A 20,819-nucleotide genomic window follows, 5' to 3' on the forward strand; every position below is an offset into this window, starting at 1 on the left:
ACTCCAGGTTTAAGGACGTGCTTGTCCTCACACTAAAAACCATGTGCTCAACACTGTCTGGCTTCTACAGTTCCTGCCTCATTCCTTCCCTCAGTGTTAAGATTTAAGGGTCTCCTCGGGGACAGGCATCTTTTGTTTCCTACCTTCAAGAAGTATACACTATAAAAGGAGGAGGAAGGGGGAAAGACAGACAAACAGGTAAATCATCGTATAGAAGTATTCTGACAGCAGCAGACACTGAGTACTCTGCTCTGGTAACTGGACGAGAGCAGTGTAGTAAGGAACCAGACAACTTTCAGTATGGTGGACAGTAAAGAAGAGGCTAGATAGGAAAGCAGGGAAATTATGACATTGAATGTTATAAAATGTGCTGTGGTCATCTCTAGCCCATCTGTAATTTTGTGGTTGGTGTGTTATAAACCTGATAGATAAGCGTATCTAGTGATAAGAAGAAAAATACTGCCAAAGGCCCCACTACCACCATCCAGAAGTTACAGGAGTACTGGTTAGTTTACTACACAGAATGTTTTGGATATAACTATAGTTTATCTCTGTATCACAAACACAATATGCTAATGTTCTTTACCTTTATGAGTATGTACTGATGAATAAAGTAGTATTTTCTGTCTTTCAAGAGCTAAGAGACAGAAAGACAGACAGATGCAGAGGCACGCGCACACACACACACACACACACACACACACACACACACACACACACAAAATTAACAGAACTAAGCTATAAAGATTAAAGAAAAAGTCCCAATGAGTTTATTTTAATTAAAAAGGAAAGGCCAGCAAGACGGCTCAGTGGGTAAAGGCCCTTGCCACCAAGCCTGATGACCTGAGTTAGATCCCTGGAACCCACATGGTGGTGGGGAAGAGAATCTACTCCTAGAAGTTTGTCTTCTGACCTCGACATGTGTCATGGTTTGAATGTGCGCCACCCCACTACCACCACAGATAAATGTGAAAAAGGACATGACAAAACAGATGCAAGTAGCCAACTACAGTATGACATTTAAATGCTATAAAGCAAACCAGCACTGGAACATAACCAGTCTGAAAACAAAAGGTAGATTTGATTCCCAGCATAGCACAAGGAGCTTATACCTGTAGACAGCACTCTAGAGGCTGAGATAGGGCTGCTAACAAATTCCAGACCAGTCTTACATAGCAAGTCCCTTTCTCAAAACAACAAAACAAATCCAAAGCAGATTAGGTGTATTTGCCACTCTTGATCATCACTAAATAAGGAACTTCACACATTCTCCCCAAATGAGCTGTTCCTTCTGCCAGTTTATATTCTACCTGCCATTCTCTTAGGATTCTTATTCTCACAGTAAGTAAATTTTGGATGTTTTGTCTGTGGGTGTCTGTGCACCATGTAATGCCAGGTACCCCTGGAGGCTAGAAGAGGGTATTGGATCACCTGAACTGGAATTACGTACAGTTGTGAGCTGCCATGTGGGTACTAGGAACCGAACTCAAGTCCTCTGCAAGAGATGCCAATGCTCTTAATTAGTCACTTACCATCAACCACCATACCCAAACAGTCTTACAAATCACAAGCACAAGTACCTGGCTGGTAAAACAGAAATCAGAGTCAGCTTTATTCTTCCCTCTTTGATCCTTTGGAGATTTTAAGATTTCCATCATCAGGGGCTGGAGAGATAGCTCAGAGGTTAAGAGCACCAGCTGCTCTTCCAGAGGTCCTGAGTTCAATTCCCAGCATCCACATGGCAGCACACAATTGTCTATAACTTCATTTCCAGGGGATCTAACATCCTCACACAGACATACATGCAAGCAAAACACCAATGCATATAAAAAATAAAAAGGAACCATCAAAATAGAATTTAAAAAGATTTCCATCATAAGTAAAACATAAAAACAAAACAAAACAAACTATGGCGCCCTTGGCTCCTGTTGTCATAAGATAATAATAACTTTCAAGTATATCTTTTCCTATTTCCAATAGTTTCCTTCTGTCAGAAACTTCATTTATCTCTGAACAGAGGACAAACAATATTGTAGAAGAGTTATATTCAAGTCCTATAGTCTATGATAAAACCACTGCTGGGCTTGATCAAAACCAGCGAAGGCCCTCCCAGTAAGTTCATAGGAACATTTATTTATGTGTAATATATGGTAAGAAAATGTCCTATATAAGATGTCACTGTAAATGCTCACCACTCTAATCCTCCCCATTCCACTTGATAGAGAACATGGGGGGGGGGGTGCCAAAGTGGGAGTGTCTTTCAGAGTTCTCAAGATTCCAATGGTGGATTTTAAGTTCATCAGGAGGGAAGCCATCATAAGAGAGCCTGACTTAATCAGAGAAAGTTCTAAAAACAGAACTGAGCCGCCGTTCTTGAAAAGCTCTCCTATCAGCCTTTCAAACCAAGCTGTAGTACTCTGAGAAGATGAGAGAAGGGTGGGAACTGAGGACAGCAGGCCCTGGCACTGGAGCAGTTACCAGATGACAATGAGTAAATGGGGAATACCACATTCTATCAACCAATGATTTCAAACTAAAGAATGTGAGCTCCTGCCAGCTAACATAAGAAGCAGAAGACCCAGTAGCTAACTCATACCAGGACATCTCATACAAGGTTTTTGATTGGAACCAAGCACACCTTTAATGCCAGTGCTCGATCCCAGGCGGATCTCTGTGAGTTCAAGGCCAGCCTGGGCTACAAAGTGAGTTCCAGGAAAGGAGCCAAAGCTACACAGAGAAGCCCTGTCTCAAAAAAAAAAAAAAAAAAAAAAAAAAAAAAAAAAAAAAAAAAACAAACAACAACAAAAACTCGCCAAGGATTTTGGTTGGTTGATTTTTTTTCAAGGCAAGGTCTCACTATGTAGCTCTGGCTGTCCTAGAACTCATAAGTAGACCATGCTAGCCTTGAATTCAGAGACCTGTCTCTGCCTCCCAAAATCTGGGATTAAAGTCCTGCAACATCATGACTGGCCTTGATACAAGTTAATTTTAAGGTAACAGATTTTGTAATTCAGATTCCAGGTAATCTGATATACACAACAGAGAACTAACATAGTACATCTGAGTGCACACAACTAAGGTGAAGTGAACAGAACTCAAACCTTCATTATGAGAGCATAAACCAAGACATTGTTATAGGATTAGCATATTCCATGGCAGGGCGCTTGCCTTACATGCACAGGACCTTACATTTGATTCCTCAGAGCGCCCTCTCCACTCCAAGGATATTTTTATTTAAACAAATACAATCTCAGCCTGATAGTAGCTAACTTTATGCCAGGAAATGAAACTGGACCCTGTGCTGACTAGTTTTTGCCAACCTGACACAAACTAGAGTCTCATCTAGGAGACGGAAGCTCAACAGAGAAAATGTACCATAAAACTGGCCTATAGGCTGGGCATGGTGGTATATACCTTTAACACAGCAGAAAGATCTGTGTTCAAGACCAGCATGCTCTAGTGAGGTCTAGGCTAGTGAGAGCTGCACAGCAGAGACCCTATCTCAAATAAATAAAACCAGTATATACATTTTAAAAGGCCTGTGTAAGGCATTATTTTGATTAATGACTGATGTGGAAGGGCCCGGCTCACTATAAACAAGCAGTACCACCCCTGGGCAGGTGGTCCTGGATTACATTAGAAAGCAGGCTGAGCACGACAGTAAGCAGTGTTTTCCATGCCCTCTACTTCAGTTCCTGCCTTAACTCCCCTTCATGATGGACCATAAGCTATATAAATGAAATAAGCGGTTTGCTCCCCAAGTTCTTTCAGTAATGGTGTTTAATCAAAGCCACAGGACGCAAACTACAACAGGCTCTCTGATTTGTATGCACTGTACAGCAGGTTTAACTGGACTGACTAGAGCCGTGCACCTCAGAAAGACCAAACAGAACCTTAAACCCAGGATCTATTAATTCACTAATGTATCTTGTAGTTTAACTTTAAAAACAACATTGTGATGGTACACACCTTTGATCCCAGCACTCTGGGAGGCAAAGGCAGGCAGATCTCTGAGTTCAAGGCCAGCCTGGTTTACAAAGTGAGTTCCAGGATAGCCAGGGCTACACAGAGAAACCCTGTCTTGGGGGGGGGGGGAGATCATCAATAAATCAATATAAAAAATTAACTTGTTACCTTGTAAAAACTGTTTTAGGCATAATTTCACTGATTTTTTTTCCCTTGGTTAACCCTAAGGTTGTACCATAGTCCTAAACTGATACAATTCTGTCAGTCTCTAGCCTCCTTGAACATTACTGATATTTGGTAACTGCAGCCTATGTTTAGGATGCAGCTTATATCTGCCACAGAACCACAAGTAAGAGGGGAGTAAATCTGCAACCTCAGAACTTCTTGTTTTTTAATGTTTGTTTACATGTAACTGCATGACTAATTCACTGAGTATAACTAGGAAGTAAGACTAATGTTTACATATACCTACCAAGCATCAATGCACTAGCAGTTTATGATACTTTCTGTTTATGGGGTCCTTCTCTGTTTGGGTAGTTATAACATCAATAGTCAACAATCTAATCCTCGTCTTGGAGATTGACACAGTTATAAGATATTGTGCTAAAATAACAGGATTTAAGAGGAGACACTGTTCCTTCTAAGATTGCTTCTAACGGTAGCTTTCTACTATATTCAGTTAGTTTTGTTTTGTCTTTCATAAAAAATGAATGAAGCAGAGATTCAGCAGTCTTCTGGGCCCACTTTTTTTTTCCTTTTTAAATACAGGGATGGCCTTAAACTCACAATCATCCTGCCTCAGACTCCCAAATATTGGAATTAAGGATGTAAACCACAACATCCAGGATAGTACTAAATAATGTGGCTTTTACAAATTACGCTGCTCAAAACTCTAGTTCAGTCCCTAGGATCTACACGTGCCAGTTCTGGTACAGGTGAGACATACATATAAAATAAATGTAATTATTTAAAAAATTCACAGCATTTTTGTATTAGTCTTTTCTTTCCTTAATCACTTTTTATTCCTCGGTAGATTTTATTTTTCTGAAAACCTTTCAATTAATCTTTTTTAATCATAATCGTTGATGTATATCAATTGTATAAATAAACAAATGTAATAAATTGTGGCATAAAAAGCCGAAACCAAATGCTGAAACTAAAATATGTGCTTTGAAGGGGGGTGGGGTGGGAGGAGGGTGGGGACAAAATTATGGGAACCTGAAATGTTACATCACAATTGTAATATAACTGTAACTGCAGAACTCTAGAGGCTCAGAAGTGTAAACAACCTTGGCTACACAGTAAATGAGGCCAGTATGGTCTGTAGGAGACCTTGTCTCAACAAACAAGTCAAACTAAAACAAGACAAAAACTATGGGTAAATATGTGGAACATCATAAATTTGAGATAAATTTTAGTTTAGAAAACACATATACTGTGTTTAGCACTGTGTCACTATTGCCTAGAAGTGTATATCACAGAATATACTCTACTGAGAGAATAATCTCCCACACTGATCAAATCAGCTTTTCTGAATTATGTCCCAAGTTTATTATGAATCTGTTTAGAATCAAACAGGCTAATGAAAACTTGGGGTGCTAGGGAAATGGCTCAAGGGTAATCTGCTTGGCTCACAACCATAAGAACTTGAGTTCTAGCCGGGCGGCGGCGCACGCCTTTAGTCCCAGCACTTGGGAGGCAGAGGCAGGTGGATCTCTGAGTTCGAGGCCAGCCTACCAAGTGAGTTCCAGGAAAGGCGCAAAGCTATACAGAGAAACCCTGTCTCGAAAAAACCAAAAAAATAAAAATAAAAAAAGAACAGGGGGCATCTGTAATCACAGTGCTCCTGTGGAGAAATGAGCAACAGAGATAGGAGAATCCATGAAACTCACCAGCCAGTGTGTATACAGCAGTGTGTAAATGACCGTCTTAAGACGGTAGTTAAGGATGAATAACCAAGGTTGTCCTTTATGTGGGCCATTTTTTGAAAAGCCACCAGGCACTAATTAGGGTAAAAACTAGTAATAATTCTATTTCAGGGAGGGTGATCACTGTTTAGCACTGGAATTCATGTGTTAAGTAAAACTTATTCCCATTCTTGAATTAAGACAAACTAAGTGGATGTGTGTCTCTGTGAAAACAACCCAAGACTGCTCCCTTCCCCAGTCCAGAGTTCCAAAGCACAGCAAGAGAGAAGTGAGACACATACCACTAAGTATAACGGCCAGACCAGCTGGGAGAAATGAGACTGTGCATATCACCCTGTACTCCATCTGTTTATATTTATCTTTAATTTACTATACAGAATTCACTCATTTATTTTCTTTAGAGAATGTCATAATAGGCATTCAGTATCTACTAATAGATGGAATAGAACCAGAACTATATGGTACAAATGAACACTTAATGCTTGTGTTCCCTGCAGACAAAATGAAAGCAAACTATGAATGAAGTAAAGTAGAAGTTAAAACTATATTCATATATGCACTTAATTGGAAAACAAGCAAAAAGAAATCTGTAAGGAACCATAGACACCATGCAACAATATTTCAACTCAAGAACTACCTTCCCAATAAAAGATTACAAAACAGTGCTTCCAAACCAAACTAAAGGCAGCACAAAATACAGAACAAGTGAACAACAAACATCTTGACCAATGGTCTTTCTACACTGCTCAACTACCTAACCATTTTCACGATTTTATTTAAGGATTTCTCACTCACATTCCCTATTTAACCTAAGTAAAAATATACGCACAGACAACCTGACAATGTTAACACAAGTTATTAAAGCCTTCCCAATGCGAAGGGCAAAGGGAAAGACAACAGATCTACACTCTCCATATGACGCTTGCAAACTCCCTTAGCACTCTTTGTTTCAATCTTCTCTAGTAAAGAAAAGTCTCTGTACCTACCCAGATTTACACTTGCCAACTTACTTTAAAACAAGGCCCGGAGGAATGGCTTAGCAGGTAAAGATGCTTGCTGTCAAGCCCCAGACCTATCAATTTCCAGAACCCGTGAGGCAGAAGCACAGAACAAACAAGGCTAAGTTGTCCACATACATTTATTATTTTTAATATATTTTAAAAAATTAAGATGGGCATAAATTTTAACAAGTGTAAAAACACAACTACCTTTTCAGACACCAGTGGTGGAAAAATTAAGAGTATTTAACTACAATTCTTTCATAACCTACAGAGAGGATATGAAGCCCAAAAGACCTGTTGGGGGCAGAACCTATTAGCAGCCTCTAATTCCTCCGGTTCTTGTAGGAATAATTCAAATCGAAAATGACAGGAATCAACTCTAAAGTAGATGCCTAAATGAATAGGCTTAGGATGACCAGGTTTTCAAAACGAAAAACACACTATACTAGTACATTTATAAGCCAGAAGGTACTCTATAACAAGCAAAATTGTCGTCTTTTAAGTGTTCTTCATTTCTACACCAAATTTGACGTTTTGATCTTTTATTTTCTGTTTTTCATAAGCTGGATTTCTCAATTAGACGGTGTTTCAGAAAATGAACAAAATTTTACTTTATTTCGACTATGATTCAAATGTGATTGAAATTCTTAAGTCTAGTTACAAAGCTGTCTGCTAGTTAAAGAAACTGGTAAGTAAATGTTACTACAATATTATCTGCGAAAACAGGCAGTACGGCAGGCTTAAGAATTCTAAGAAAGTACTGTGTGTGAGCGCCGAAATACATTTCAATGTCCACCGCCTAATCTCAATTCATACGACGCTAGCAATAACTATATTTAAGTCTTCAACTCTATGTATGGTAGAATTGGCGTGTTCAATAGCACACACCAATTCTGCAACACAAAAGCGCTGTCCACGCCGGATCACACACAGGAAAATAACTTAGTTCTCTTTGGCCTGCCTTCAATAGCCCGAAACACTCCCGTTTCAAAAACCAACCTCTCTCATTCTTCAGCCCTGAAAGGAAAAACTTCCATCCACTGAGAACAAAAACCGAGCCCGTACAAAAACCCGCGGAGGAGGCAGAAGGCCGCGAGAGAGGACCCCTCCGACCGGGTTCTGCGTTCTCCCAGGTGACATCATTTCACCTGCGTCTCGGCCGGGCAGGGGCGAGCCGGCTCCCCGCCGCGGCGGGAACAAAGAGCGCCGGGCTGCCGGGAAACGTCCGCCAAGCGCGGCCCGCCGGCTCCCAACCTCCCGCGGCCAGTACCGCCCTCGTGCGGGAGCCAACGGCTGCGGGGCCAGTACCTGCGAGGGGAGGCTCCGCCCTGCGGGGCTGCTCCCGCCGCTCCGGGCCGGGCCGCCGCCTCCTATTGTGACCACTCGCCCCGCCGGCGGCCAGCTCGCCAGGGCCGCCGTCCCCGGGCCTCCTCGCCCCCGGAACCTCGGTTCCGACTGAGGCGCTGTCACGGCGCTTCCTTCCTCCTGGCACCATCACACGGGCCTCGTCAGGAAACCACGGCTCCACGCCCAGCCCTGAAGGAGTCGGCTAGCGCCTCCGAGGCCCCATCCTTTCCGCCCAGCGTCCCAACCGCCCGGGCCTCCGGAGGGCCGCCCGCCAGCCGCACGAGGGGCCCCGCCCCACTGCACCCCGCCTCGGCGCTCGCGGACCGGCACCGGCCGCGCCGGCGCAGTGGATTGCGCTGCGCGCGCAGGCGATACCCTAGGCGCTAGGTCTCCGGCCGCGGAGCTCCAGGGCCTCCCGCCTCTGGATCGCGGACGCCTGCCCCTCCCTCCTCCTCCTCCTCACAAACCTAGCCAGCCAAGAGCAGGACCGCCAGAGAGCTCCGCCTCTTCCCCCGCGCCGAGCCCCCTTTGTTTCCACCCGCGGGGGCGGGGCTGCGCGCGTCCAGGCCGCTCGGGCCAGTTCCGGCAACAGAGCCGGTGCGCAGCGCTGCTGCGCAGCCCCGCCCAGCTCACTCGCCAGGCCGGCGCGAGCAGCGAAGGTGGGGAGGTGGGGCAGCGCCTTCCAGCGCGGGCTGCCCCTAACACAGAGGCGGCTTCCGCTCCAGCCAGCAACTCCAAAACTCAGCAGAGGAGCAGTAAACCTCACAATATCATGTGTAGTTACATGACGGAAGAAGTAGGAATTTTTATTGATGTACACACAGGGTCTCACAAACAAGCAGGCTTGTATCTAACTTGTCCGACCCGTCAGGACGAGTCGGACAGATTCTCTGACTTTGCTGATAGAAAATAGACTCGAAAGCCGAAGCCGCCTGGCTCACGACTGAATTCAAGACCCAACAGAGACGACAATGCCTATAATGGCGCAATAAACACAAGGAAAAAGATTGCTGAATGCCATTGGAATTATGGAAGCGGTGGGCGTTTTAAGCAGATAGAAATTAGAAGAGTCTTTAAAGGTTGATGTTTAAAAAGGGAAGTGAAACTGTAAAGGAACAGTGAGCAGAAAACCCAGACTCAACAAGGCATAGTGGCCTCACACTGGGAAGCTAAGAAAGGACTTCGGAGAGGTTGAGGTCCGCCTGGTCTACTGTATTGGAATGCGGTCTAAAAATCTAGGGTGGGGGTAGGAGGGGGGGAAGAGGACCTAGGAAAGAAAGCAATCAAGCTTAGACACTGCTTCTGTAGACTGCTTAAACCTTTCTCTTTCCTTCTGAATCTCAGTGGCCTTGGGTAACAGAAACAGATCTAAAATGTTTCAGGATCTTTTTGGACCTTATACACTCTTAATAACACCATATGGTAATTGTGTACGGTCACCAGTATCAGACTGAGCACCAGTGCTCTACTGTGACCAAGGTCCACAATTTCAGGTGCTTAGCAACTGCTGAATCAAAGGTCTAGCACAAAGAAGCTGGAATGAGACAGCAGGTCCTGTGCAGCACCCACCCACCCCCCACCCCCCACCGCAGTTCTACACTCCCTTACGGAGCCAATTAGTGACACCTCACCCTACCCAAGGCCTCTGCCAGTTTTGTAGAGCAACCAGTTTGGAGACACAAAGTTGTAAGTCCCAAACAAGGCTTTGGGTGCATACAGTGGATCCATTTTCTCTAAATGCCTCTCCTCCTCCTCCTCTTCCTCCTCCTCCTGCTCCTGCTCCTCCTCCTTCTCTCCCTTTCCTCCCTTTCTTTGAGACAGGGTCTCACTATGTAGCTTTGACTGTCCTAGAACTCACTCTTAGACCAGACTGGCTTCAAACTCAGAGATATGCCTGCCTCTGCTGGGATTAAAGGTGATTAGAGGCATGTGCTACTACACAAAGCTTCTAAATGTTTTTAACCCCCAAATCTGATACTCACAGAAACACCGTAAGTGGTATGCTTTTCATGAGGGACACCTGACAACTTTAATATGGTGGGGCTGTAATTATATCTGAGTAGTTGTTCAACAGTAGTCCAGCTAAAGCTTTGCTTGCTTTTTCCACAATAGCAGAAAGCCCTGTTGGCAAGAGCCGCTTTAAAAACAAAAAAACAAACAAAAAAAAAAACTTTCTCTAAGGGAATTTTCTACAACTGCACAGTCCAGAAGGTATCAGCTAGCTCCATGTGGCATGGCACTTGGAATGTGTGTAACTAGTGCATGCTAGCAAATGAACACCATTTTAAAGTTGCACGTGCAGCATCTGAAGGCAAAGCTGTCGCTCTGGTGAGAGCTTTTTGAGAACTCTGACTCCAAGGCTCCCCTTTACAACTGGTTTTCATGACAGGTGGAAATTATGAATGGCTACAAAACTTCTTAAAGTATACAAGACATTTAAGTTCCTTTCTAAAAAAATGTATCAAATCACTGCCTATCAAACAAGAAGACACTGAAATGCCTTCAAATGCCTCTGGTAGTTATTTAGCGATCAGCCCAGGTGCCCTACATTCTAATGCAAAGGAGTAACAGCAGTCATTAAAAACCTTGCTAGGCATCCACCATCATACAGAAACCATAAAAGATTTTAGATTCGATGGCCAAGTGAGAATTCACACCACTCCAATTCTGATTCTAGCCTCATTTTCTCAAGGATTTGATTAACAATTCTTTTCTCTCTCTCTCTCTTGGGACATTTCTAACACACTAACACACCATTGGTTTTCTCTAAGTTTTTAGCTAATGGTTTGGTGTTCATCTGTTGTTACATTATTTAAAAACTCTTCCAGGCGTAAGTGTAGCTCAGTGATAGAGCATGTGTCTAGCATGCCGAAAGCCTTGAGGTGCATCCCCAACACACAGACACACACCTTCGCACTTAGATCATTAAGGAATTTTCTAAGAGATTTATTTTTTCCTTTTCATGTTTAGTCATACATATAACCTAGAATTTGATTTGATCAAGCGGTAATCAAGTTGGCTTTTTCTGGCCCGGTGTGGTGGCATATGCCTCTGATCCCGGGATTTGAGAGGTTAAGGCAGAAGATTATGAATTCCAGTCCAGTATGCACTGTGTAACAAGACACTGTCTCAAAAAGAAAACAGTTCTTCTCACTCTCATAGATTGTGTCCACTGTTTATCTGTTGAAGGAGGTCATCTTTTCTTGCTTTCAAAACTACTTATTAGTCTTTTGAATTTCAATAAAAACAATAATTCTAAAGAAAGGACAGAAGGAAAGAAAAAGAACAAGTAGGATTTTTTGTTTGTTTGTTTTTTGTTTGTTTGTGTAGCTCTGTAGACCAGGCTGGCCTGGAACTCACAGAGATCTGCCTGCCTGTCTCCCGAGTGACGGGATTAGAGGTGTGTGCCACTACTGCCCACATAGGACTTGAACTAGGACTCCATTGAATCTAGAGATGAATGAAGAGGAGTGATGGCTTTGATAAAGTTGACTCCTCCAGCACCTGAGCAAGATGAGGCCTTCTACTGGCTGAGCTCAATGATCAAAAAAAATCATTTTTCCAATGATGCTTCACAATTTTCTGTAATTATCTTACATTTCAGTTCTTGGGTTTATTCCAATTGTGACCTCTAATTCAGCTATTAATTAAATATCAACCCTTGAGGCTTTTTAAAATATGCAGTCCTGTTTAAGTTCTGGATATTCAGCCAAAAATAATAAAACTGCTCATTTTTTTTCTTGCCAACATATATCTATCTTAGTGTCTCACTGCACTGGCTGGTAAGTTCCCTCCAGTGCAGAGGGAAACTGCCATGGTAAGACCTGGCGTTTCCTAAGTAAATCTAGACAACTGTCAACATTGGAGAATGGAGTTTTTGGGGTTTGGTTTGGTTTGCTTTGGTTTTGGTAGATTCTATTAATAACTTAAGGAATCTCTTCTATTTCTAATTTGCTGAAAATGCATGTAAATGGTTGTTTAATTTTTGTTAAAATTTTCTTTGTACATCATGATTTTTTGTTGTTAAGGTACAAACTACATTGGTTGAATTTTGACTATTAAACCAACTTTATATTGCTAATAAATCCATTTGGGTCTTATTATATTGTCCTTTTAAATACTGATGGATTTGGTATGCTTATATTCTTTAGGACATTTACTCTGTGTCCTTGTGCATAGGTATAATTTTCCATTTTTAATGTCCACACCAGATTTTATTACAAATATTTTTGTTAGTCTTAGGAAATATCAGAGCCAGTTTCTGTGTCTGTCTGTCTGTCTGTCTGTCTGTCTGTCTCTCTCTCTCTCTCTCTCCTGTGCTCTAGAAATGAATGAAGGACTGGAGGACCAGTGTGTTATACCTCCTCTGAACATTTGGAAAACTCATTGACTACCAAACCTGTACCTGGAATTAAAAAGGTTTTAGGTGCTTAGTCTTTTTATTTTCTAACTAAGAGGAAAACAACTATAATATTAGGATGGGTACACACACACACACACATACTGCTCACAGTCTGCTTTTGGAAAACTACAACCCAATTGCAAATTTGGAAAACATTATAAATATATTTTCTTTTTTTTCTTTCTTTCTTTTTTGGGGGGCAGGTTTGGTTTTTCAAGATAGGGTTTCTCTGTGTAGCTTTGCGCCTTTCCTGGAACTCACTCTGTAGCCCAGGCTGGCCTCGAACTCACAGAGATCCGCCTGCCTCTGCCTCCCGAGTGCTGGGATTAAAGGTGTGCGCCACCACAGCCCAGGTAAATATATTTTCCAGCACATTACATAAACAATAATTACAAGCTTAGAGAAGTGCTACTTTATGCTGTCAGATGGTAAATAAAAGTTGTTTTTCAGATTAATTTGCTTTACCATATACTAAGGATACAAGAGAATGGTTGTCTGAAGGACTGTTCTATGAAAAAGAAGGCTATGAGGCTGCAGGCTGTATTTATTTGTTTAAGATACTTCAATAATAAAATAATGCAATATTTAATAAATGCCTATTTCTTCATTGAACTGTAAGCTCTTTGAAGGCAGTTCATATTTCTACTTGTCTGTCACAGATGCCCATGTTGGAGGTATGCTGGATGGCAAAAAAGGTTCAGAGATGGGAAAGGTCATTTCCTATTTTAAGACCTTAAAAACATGATTAAGAAATGCACATGAAGAATCACTGGTCTTGGCCTTGGCAGCCATCTTCCAGTAATGCTGTGGGCATCATTGTAAACAAGGGCAAGATTCTTGCCAAAAGAATGAACTGCAGACTGGGCACATCAGGCACTCTAAGAATCGAGACAGCTTCCACAACCAGGTGAAAGAAACAATCAGGAGAAAAGGGAAGCCGAGGAGAAGGGCACCTGGGGCCGGTGGGAGCACGGGCCTGCCCCACCCGGAGAAGCACACTTTGTGAGGACTGACAGAAAGGAAGGAGCCTGAGCTGCTGGAGCCCATTCCATGTGAATTCATGACCTACTGTACAAAGAGAAATAAAGGACCTGGACTGGAAAGTGTTTTTCTTAAGTTGAAATGTGGTGTCTCTTCCTCGAAAGAAAACGTTGAAGCAAATTTTAATTGTACTAGTTCACTGTGTCTTTCTTATTCAAATTTTACCAAATTTGTCCTGCTAAATGATACGGGTTAGTGTGCAGAAAATATATTCTTGATTAGGGAAGAAAAAGAGAAGAAGAGAAAGAAGGAAGAAAGGGAGGGAGAGAGGGAGGGAGACAGAGACAGAGAGAGAAAGGGAAGGAAAGAAGGAAGGTCAGAAGGAAGAGAGAGAGAGAGAGAGAGAGAGAGAGAGAGGAGAGGAGAGGGAGGGAGGGAGGGAGGGAGGGAGGGAGGGAAGAAGGGAGGAAGAATCACTTGTCTAGCCAGGCATGGTGCCACCCATCTTTAATGCCAACACTTAGGAGGCAAAGACTAGTGGATCTCTATGAAATGGAGGTGAACCTCATCTATACAGTGAGTTCCAGGCCAGCCAGGGTTACATATTGAGAGCCTGTCTCAAAATCAAACAAAAGAATCATTTGTCCTGATATTGAAAAACCATTCATATGGAAAATACCCAGGACAAGGCCTTCTTGCTGGAAGCCTCTGAATTCTAATGGTTAATACTGTCAGGAGTAGAGCTATTCTCCTCACATCCACAGCAGACATCCTGATGGTAACCCCAATCCAACAAGCCCAGCCTCTAGGCTGAGTTAGTGGCCTCTTGTTTGTGTTCTAATGTCGTATTAATCATTCTACCTCACAGTTATGTATTTACCTGATTCTTCTGCCCCAAGACTGTAAACCTCCTAAAGTCAACACTGAGCCTTAATGAAATCCGGCAAGAGATCACAAGAACTACCTGCCACATGTAGTTAATAGTTCAATTGATAAGTAATTATCTCACTAAAGTGGCAATTCCATTTTTCTCAATAGGCAAACTCCTAAGAATAGGGCATAAAAAATTAAGGAAAGGGGGGAAAGAGGCAGAAGAGAAAAAAAAAACCCACTAACAACAAAACACTTCAAAACTTTTCATAAAGCTTGTTTTGCTCACTTACTCTCCTCCTAAAAGTATGTTTTCCACTAAACTCCGGTGAAAGAGCCTGATAAGATGAAAGCTTCTAATGGGTGAAGAGAACAGCCTCGTCCATCTGCAAGCAGGCCAAGGTGGTATCCACGTAAACAATCCGCATACGCTGTTTCACAAGAAATGTTAACACCTGTCCACAGGAACATTTAATTAATTAGCAGCAACTTCCAATTACAGTTGCTAAAACCCAGAAGGGGGCAGCAAAGGCCCGTCCAACCCCAAGTCCACCGAAAGTCTTCCTTGGTATGTTACCTTCTGGGGGGGGGGGGGGGGCCGCAGCTGAGTGGTCAGGGGGCTGTTCCCACTGTGCAAGTGAGGGACGACAGAGGTGGGGCCACAGACACCCGCAAAAGAGAAAAACATGCCAGTGAAGATGAGGAGTGGGTGAGAGAAAAGCCAGGCTGAAAAGCCATCAGCCAAGGAATTCAAAAGATTACTCAATCTGCATGCCCAGGACCAACAGAGTCAGAACAGGAAAACAGAGATGGACAGCCTACGAGACAGAGAGAGCCAAGAGCACACGCATGCATGGTGCAGCGTACTCCTCTTGAGGACAGGATGTGCAGGAAGGAACTGACCCTGAAGCAATAAGGTTCCCTCTGCATTGTCTGCCTGTGTGTGTGTGTGTGTGTGTGTGTGTGTGTGTGTGTGTGTGTGTGTGTATCCTTTTGTGAATGTGTATATGTGATTGTATGCAAGAACACGGCAGTCCCATGCCTCAGAACATGTGTTCAAGTCAGAGGATGACCTTAAGTGTTGTGACAGGATCTCTTGTTTTTGCTGTGCCTAGGCCAAGATAGCTGGCCCAAGAGCTTCTAGGGGTTCTCCTGTCTCCGTTTATTTTCCCCTCTGCAGCACTGGGATTACAAATATATGCTATCATGCCCAGTTTAATGTGGGTTCAGGGAATTCAAACTCAGGTCCTCATGTTTGGGCAAGCTTTACCCACTGATCATTTCCCCAGCCTTTTTATGCCTTTTAAAACAGAGCTGTTAGATTAAAAAAAAAAAAAAAAAAAAAAAAAAAAGAGCATCTTGAGAACAACTGTAATTATAACTCTCACTATAATATTACTCTATAGGCTTAATCTTAGGTGTATCCTATCATAACAGCATAGCTTTACCAAGTCCACTGTACAGCCAGACATAGGAAAAAGCTAAGCACAGATTTGTTATTCTTTCCAACAAAGCCTACACTTTTATTGTTAGAGATGGTCTTTTAATCATGAAAATTCTTATAAAATGTAGTCTAGCATACATTTGAAAACATATCCATAAAGCAAACGTGTAGCAGTGGAGTGGCTTGTTCAAAGAATACATGCTTCACATTTTTTCTAGATACAATCTAAATTGCTCCTAAAAGATTGTGCCAATTTTTTTTTTAACTGCAACCAAGAGTAAATGCAAATAGTTTCGAGTCTATTCTGGAGTAGAAAAGAGCAGTGTTTTTTTCAGGGTACTGCCTTGGAAAGAGGATAACTCCAGGGACAGCAGCGAGCCAAGCACTAGAGCAGGAAGAGGAAAGCCTGAGGCTGAACCTAAGCCAGTGGACTTTGAGAACAGCGCCACTTCACATCCAAATTATACACTCTCTTTGTTACAATGCCCATCTGCTAAATCCTGGAGGCTTTACTATGGTTTATATGAACTGTCTGTACTAAACTAGGAACTGGGTCCATACTTAAGCTAAAAGGATTCATGGGACCAACGTGAATAGCAGCTTGCTGTAAAAGCTAGTGACCAAAAGACCACTGGGTTAAAGGACCTGCTGAAAAGACAATCCTCAGAACACAGAGTTCCAGAACTATCTGGGGAGGAGAGACTGATAAAACTAGTCAGCTACAGCTAACAGAAGCAACAAGACATTAAGGAGAAGTGTAATCAAAGTCAGTGAAATAGGAAGTAAAATGAATTTACTTACAAACATGCTTCAAAAAATTAAAATAAAAAGCTGGTTTAAAGAAAAATTAAGGAACAGAGCAGCACAGACAAGTTCCTTCATTTCAGGGACAACCAGGAAAAAAAGGTAATCACTGATGAATAGGAACAGATGGAGATGAGATTCTTAAAAGATTTTGGATGTAAGACATGTTACATGTTCTCGGTTGACTGGACCACATGAACACCTTTTTTACTTCACCGTGTTTGAGAAGAAACAAGCTTTCTCTAGGGAATTCTAGTGTACCTCATGTATCTGCATAATACAACTAATCCAGCTGATACACACTGCCATGGAGAATCCTAGTACTCGCACATGTATGAAATGTAAACGACTCAATGAACTGACAGGAGTTCCTGCTACGGATACATTTTTATAATGCTGCCAACGTGAGTGATGTTGTGGACACTGTGATACACACTACACATTCACAAAGCCTGCAGCTTCCTGCCTATGCCACATTCTACAGACCCTTCCAGGCTTCATCTCAGGATGCCTGAGCAGAATTCTAATCAGCACAAATCAAAACCTTTAAAAAATGCTTAAAATAATGTAACTTTTTATGGGGTAAATAAAAAAATTTAAGCTCCTACAGAAATCTAGTATTTTTGGCGTGTTGTTGTTGTTAACAATGGAGCTTTCTTTTGATCAAAAATTAGAAGTGTTCGGGCTAGTCTTATCTAAACCTGACACACACTAGCATCATTTTGGAAGAGGGGACCTCAACTGAGAAAATGCACCAGCAGATTCACCTCTGGGTAAGCCTAGGGTGCATTTTCCTTGCTTGCTGAATGATGTGGAAGGGTCCATCTCCCTGTGGGCAGGAACATCCCAGGCTGGTGGTCTGGGGTTCTATAAGAAAGCAGAATCAGCACGGTAGTGCTGGCGCACGCCTTTAATCCCAGCACTCGGGAGGCAGAGGCAGGCGGATCTCTGTGAGTTCCAGGCCAGCCTGGGCTACAGAGTGAAATCCAGGACAGGCACCAAAACTACACAGAGAAACCCTGTCTTGAAAAAAGAAAAAAGAGAAAAGAAAAGGAGGGGGAGGGGGAAGGGGAGGGGGAGGGAGGGGAGGGGAGGGGAGGGAAGAAAAAAGGAAAGGAAAGAAGGAAAGGAAAGGAAAGAAAAGAAAAGAGGGGAGGGGAGGGGTGGGAGGAGGGGAGGAGGGAAGGGAAGGGAAGGGAAAGGGGAAAGAAAAAGAAAAGAAAAGAAAAGAAGCCGGGTGGTGGTGGCACATGCCTTTAATCCCAGCACTCGGGAGGCAGAGCCAGGCGAATCTCTGTGAGTTCGAGGCCAGCCTGGTCTACAGAGTGAGTTCCAGGAAAGGCGCAAAGCTACACAGAGAAACTCTGTCTCGAAAAACAAAAACAAAAACAAAAACAAAACAAAAAAAAAAAAAAAAAAAAAGAAAAGAAAAAGCAGGATGAGTAAGCCATGAGGAGCAAACTAGTATAAGCTAGTAAGCAGTTACTTAATGGTTCCTGCTTCAGTTCCTGTCTTGAGTTCCTGCTCTGACTTGGATGGTGGGCTATAAACTCTAAGATAAATGCTTTCCTCCCCAAATTGTTTTTGTTCGTGATGATTTATCATAGTAATAGAAACCCTACAAAGATATTACCCATGCTTTCTTGTTCCAACAGTGTCTTATAAGTAAAATAATAAATATATCACATAACAAACAATAGTTTGAAGGCAAACAAAAATGTCAACAATACTATTAAGATATATATCAATATATCATACTTCCAATTACCTCAGCTATTTTACAATAAAACAAGGTAAGAATCCATGTAAAAAAAAAAAAAACACACACACACACACCCAGTTGCATAATGCCAAATATTAAATAAATTCCAGGTATACCAGGAAAGATGATGCAAAATAAGAAAATACAGGTAAGGCAGGCAAGATAGCTCAGTTGATAAAGCTTCCCAAGTGACGAGCTGAGTTTGGTCCTAAGGCCCCACATGGTGGAAGGAGAGAACTGACTTCTGAAAACTGCTCTGAGCCCCACCTTACCACAGCACACACATGCCTCTACTCACAAAATCAACTTGATAAGATTTAGAATCTCTTGGGAGATCAGCCTCTGGGCATACCTGTAGGGAATTATCTTGATTAGGTTAATGGAGGTGGAAAGACCAGCCAGCTGTGGTGGCACCATTCCCTGGACTGAAATCCTGGACTAGATACAAAGTAAACAACTAGTTGAGCAGGCACATTCATCCCTTTGTTTCTTGACTATGGGTGCAATGTGACCAGCTAGCTGTCTCCTGCTCCTGTATCTGTGACTCTCCATCATGACAGGCGGCATCTCCAACTGGGAGGCAGAAATAAGTCCCTTCTCCTTTAAGCTGTTTTTGTCAATGTATGCTACCACAGTGACAGAGAAACAGAAGAGCACCCAGCATCATTCATCACTGTGGCAATACAGTAAGACTATAATGAGATGCTACTTCACAATCACTAGAAAGATTAGAACTTAAAACACAATCTAAACATGTGGCAAGGAAGTGGAAAATGTGACCCTCACACACTGCTGACAGGAAAGGAAAAGGTATAGCACTTTGGAAAACTGTTAGTTCCTGAAAATGTTAAACAAAAATCTACCATGTGACCAAAAAGCAAATACATGCAAATGTTCAGAGGATCATTATTTATAGTAACTACAAAATGGAAACAATCCTAATGTCTACCAACTGATGAACAGATAAACAAAATGTGTTATATCCATGCAATCAAATATTATTCACCATTAAGCCGTATAAAATATTAATTTATGCTAGAGTATAAACCTTGAAATGATCATGCAAGTGACAGAAGCCAGACATAAAAGGTTACATACACTATATAAAATCCATGTAATACTGAAAGAGGGCTGGCGTGTAGCTCAAGTAGAATGCTTGCCTAGTATGCACAAAACCCTGGGTTCCAGCCACAGAACTCCGGAGAACAAAACATCTCCCTGCAAAGAGCCACCAAGGCACTGATATCCAAGTCCTGTGAGCTGTATACAGAAAGATAAATGGTTGTTGGGTACTAAGGAAATGAATGACAGGTGACTGCTACTATTTGGGGTTTTTTGGGGGTATGGAGGGATGAGATTTGAGGATGTTCTAAAAGTAAATGGTTATGATAATTATACAATTTTTTTTAACAAACTGGCCAAGAGAAAAAATCTTTCCTAAAAAGCAGGCCAATTGACTCTGACAACCTCAAGGTCTGAAACAGTACCACACGGCGAGTTCCACGAGGGGCAACTCACCCACTACCACACTGGGGACAATCCATACACACACAACCCACACACATTACACACATCATACAATTAGCAACATTATTCAATATATTGAACAATATTGTACACTAAATACATTTCGTAGGACTCATAATTCTTACTATTCTTACCAATTCTCTTTATCTATTTCACCCTTCTATTATGGACATACCCTGAGGTGACCACTAATTTTGAGTCACCGCACTTGGGTCATCCCCTCCTACTGGAGAGTACACGAAAAGCCTGTGAATGGCTTCTAGCTAGGAACATGGCAAAAATGAGGTGACTGATGTCATTCCTACAATTACGTTTCATTACATAATAGTCCATCTGAGCTGTCTGGAGTCTCCTTTTGGTCTTGAAGCAGAGAGACATGCTGTGAAGCAGCTATGAAAGGCTCACAGGGCAGGACTGTGTGCAGCCGCTAGAACCTATTGCTGGCCGGAGGCATGGAGGAGCTCACTCCTCAGTCACACAGCTACAGGAACATGAATTCTGCCAACAACCTGAATGAACCTGGAGGAAGCAGATCTGCCTTAACTGGGATTCCTAATGAGAACATAGCACTGTTGGACCTTGTGAAACCCTGAGACGACCATTTAGCCATGCTAGACTTTCTAGCCACATAAAGCAGGAGATAATAACATTATTAAAAGCCTTTTAGGCAATGTATTTCATAGAAAGACTATACCTTCTTGACAGTACACTAGCCTGGAGTGGTCCTCCTCCTACAGTATCAGCACACCTCTACACCTGGGAGTTTATCGTTTTCTTCTTACTCTTA

The 20,819-nt window shown here is 42.4% G+C and overlaps 1 protein-coding gene across 10 annotated transcripts in view; it reads right to left on the reverse strand.

The window, feature by feature from the left end:
• Rnf38 (ring finger protein 38) overlaps positions 1 to 20,819 on the reverse strand; it is a 118,545-nt gene that overhangs the window by 30,759 nt on the left and 66,967 nt on the right. For 3 of the 10 annotated variants that reach the window (XM_028894756.2, XM_037202564.1, XM_037202563.1), the window contains exon 1: positions 7,895 to 8,153. The exons of 3 other annotated variants lie outside the window; for them this stretch is intronic. In XM_028894756.2, the coding sequence (XP_028750589.1) occupies positions 7,895 to 7,903 (9 nt within the window). In that variant the 5' untranslated portion in view covers positions 7,904 to 8,153. Of the gene's footprint in view, positions 1 to 7,894; positions 8,154 to 8,203; positions 8,626 to 8,709; positions 8,822 to 20,819 lie in introns of those variants that run through there. 4 more of the 10 variants (XM_028894762.2, XM_028894760.2, XM_028894759.2 and 1 more) reach the window with 3 other exon arrangements.

The sequence above is a fragment of the Peromyscus leucopus genome, chromosome 2 (genome assembly GCF_004664715.2).
Source record: "Peromyscus leucopus breed LL Stock chromosome 2, UCI_PerLeu_2.1, whole genome shotgun sequence".
Lineage (NCBI taxonomy): Eukaryota > Metazoa > Chordata > Mammalia > Rodentia > Cricetidae > Peromyscus > Peromyscus leucopus.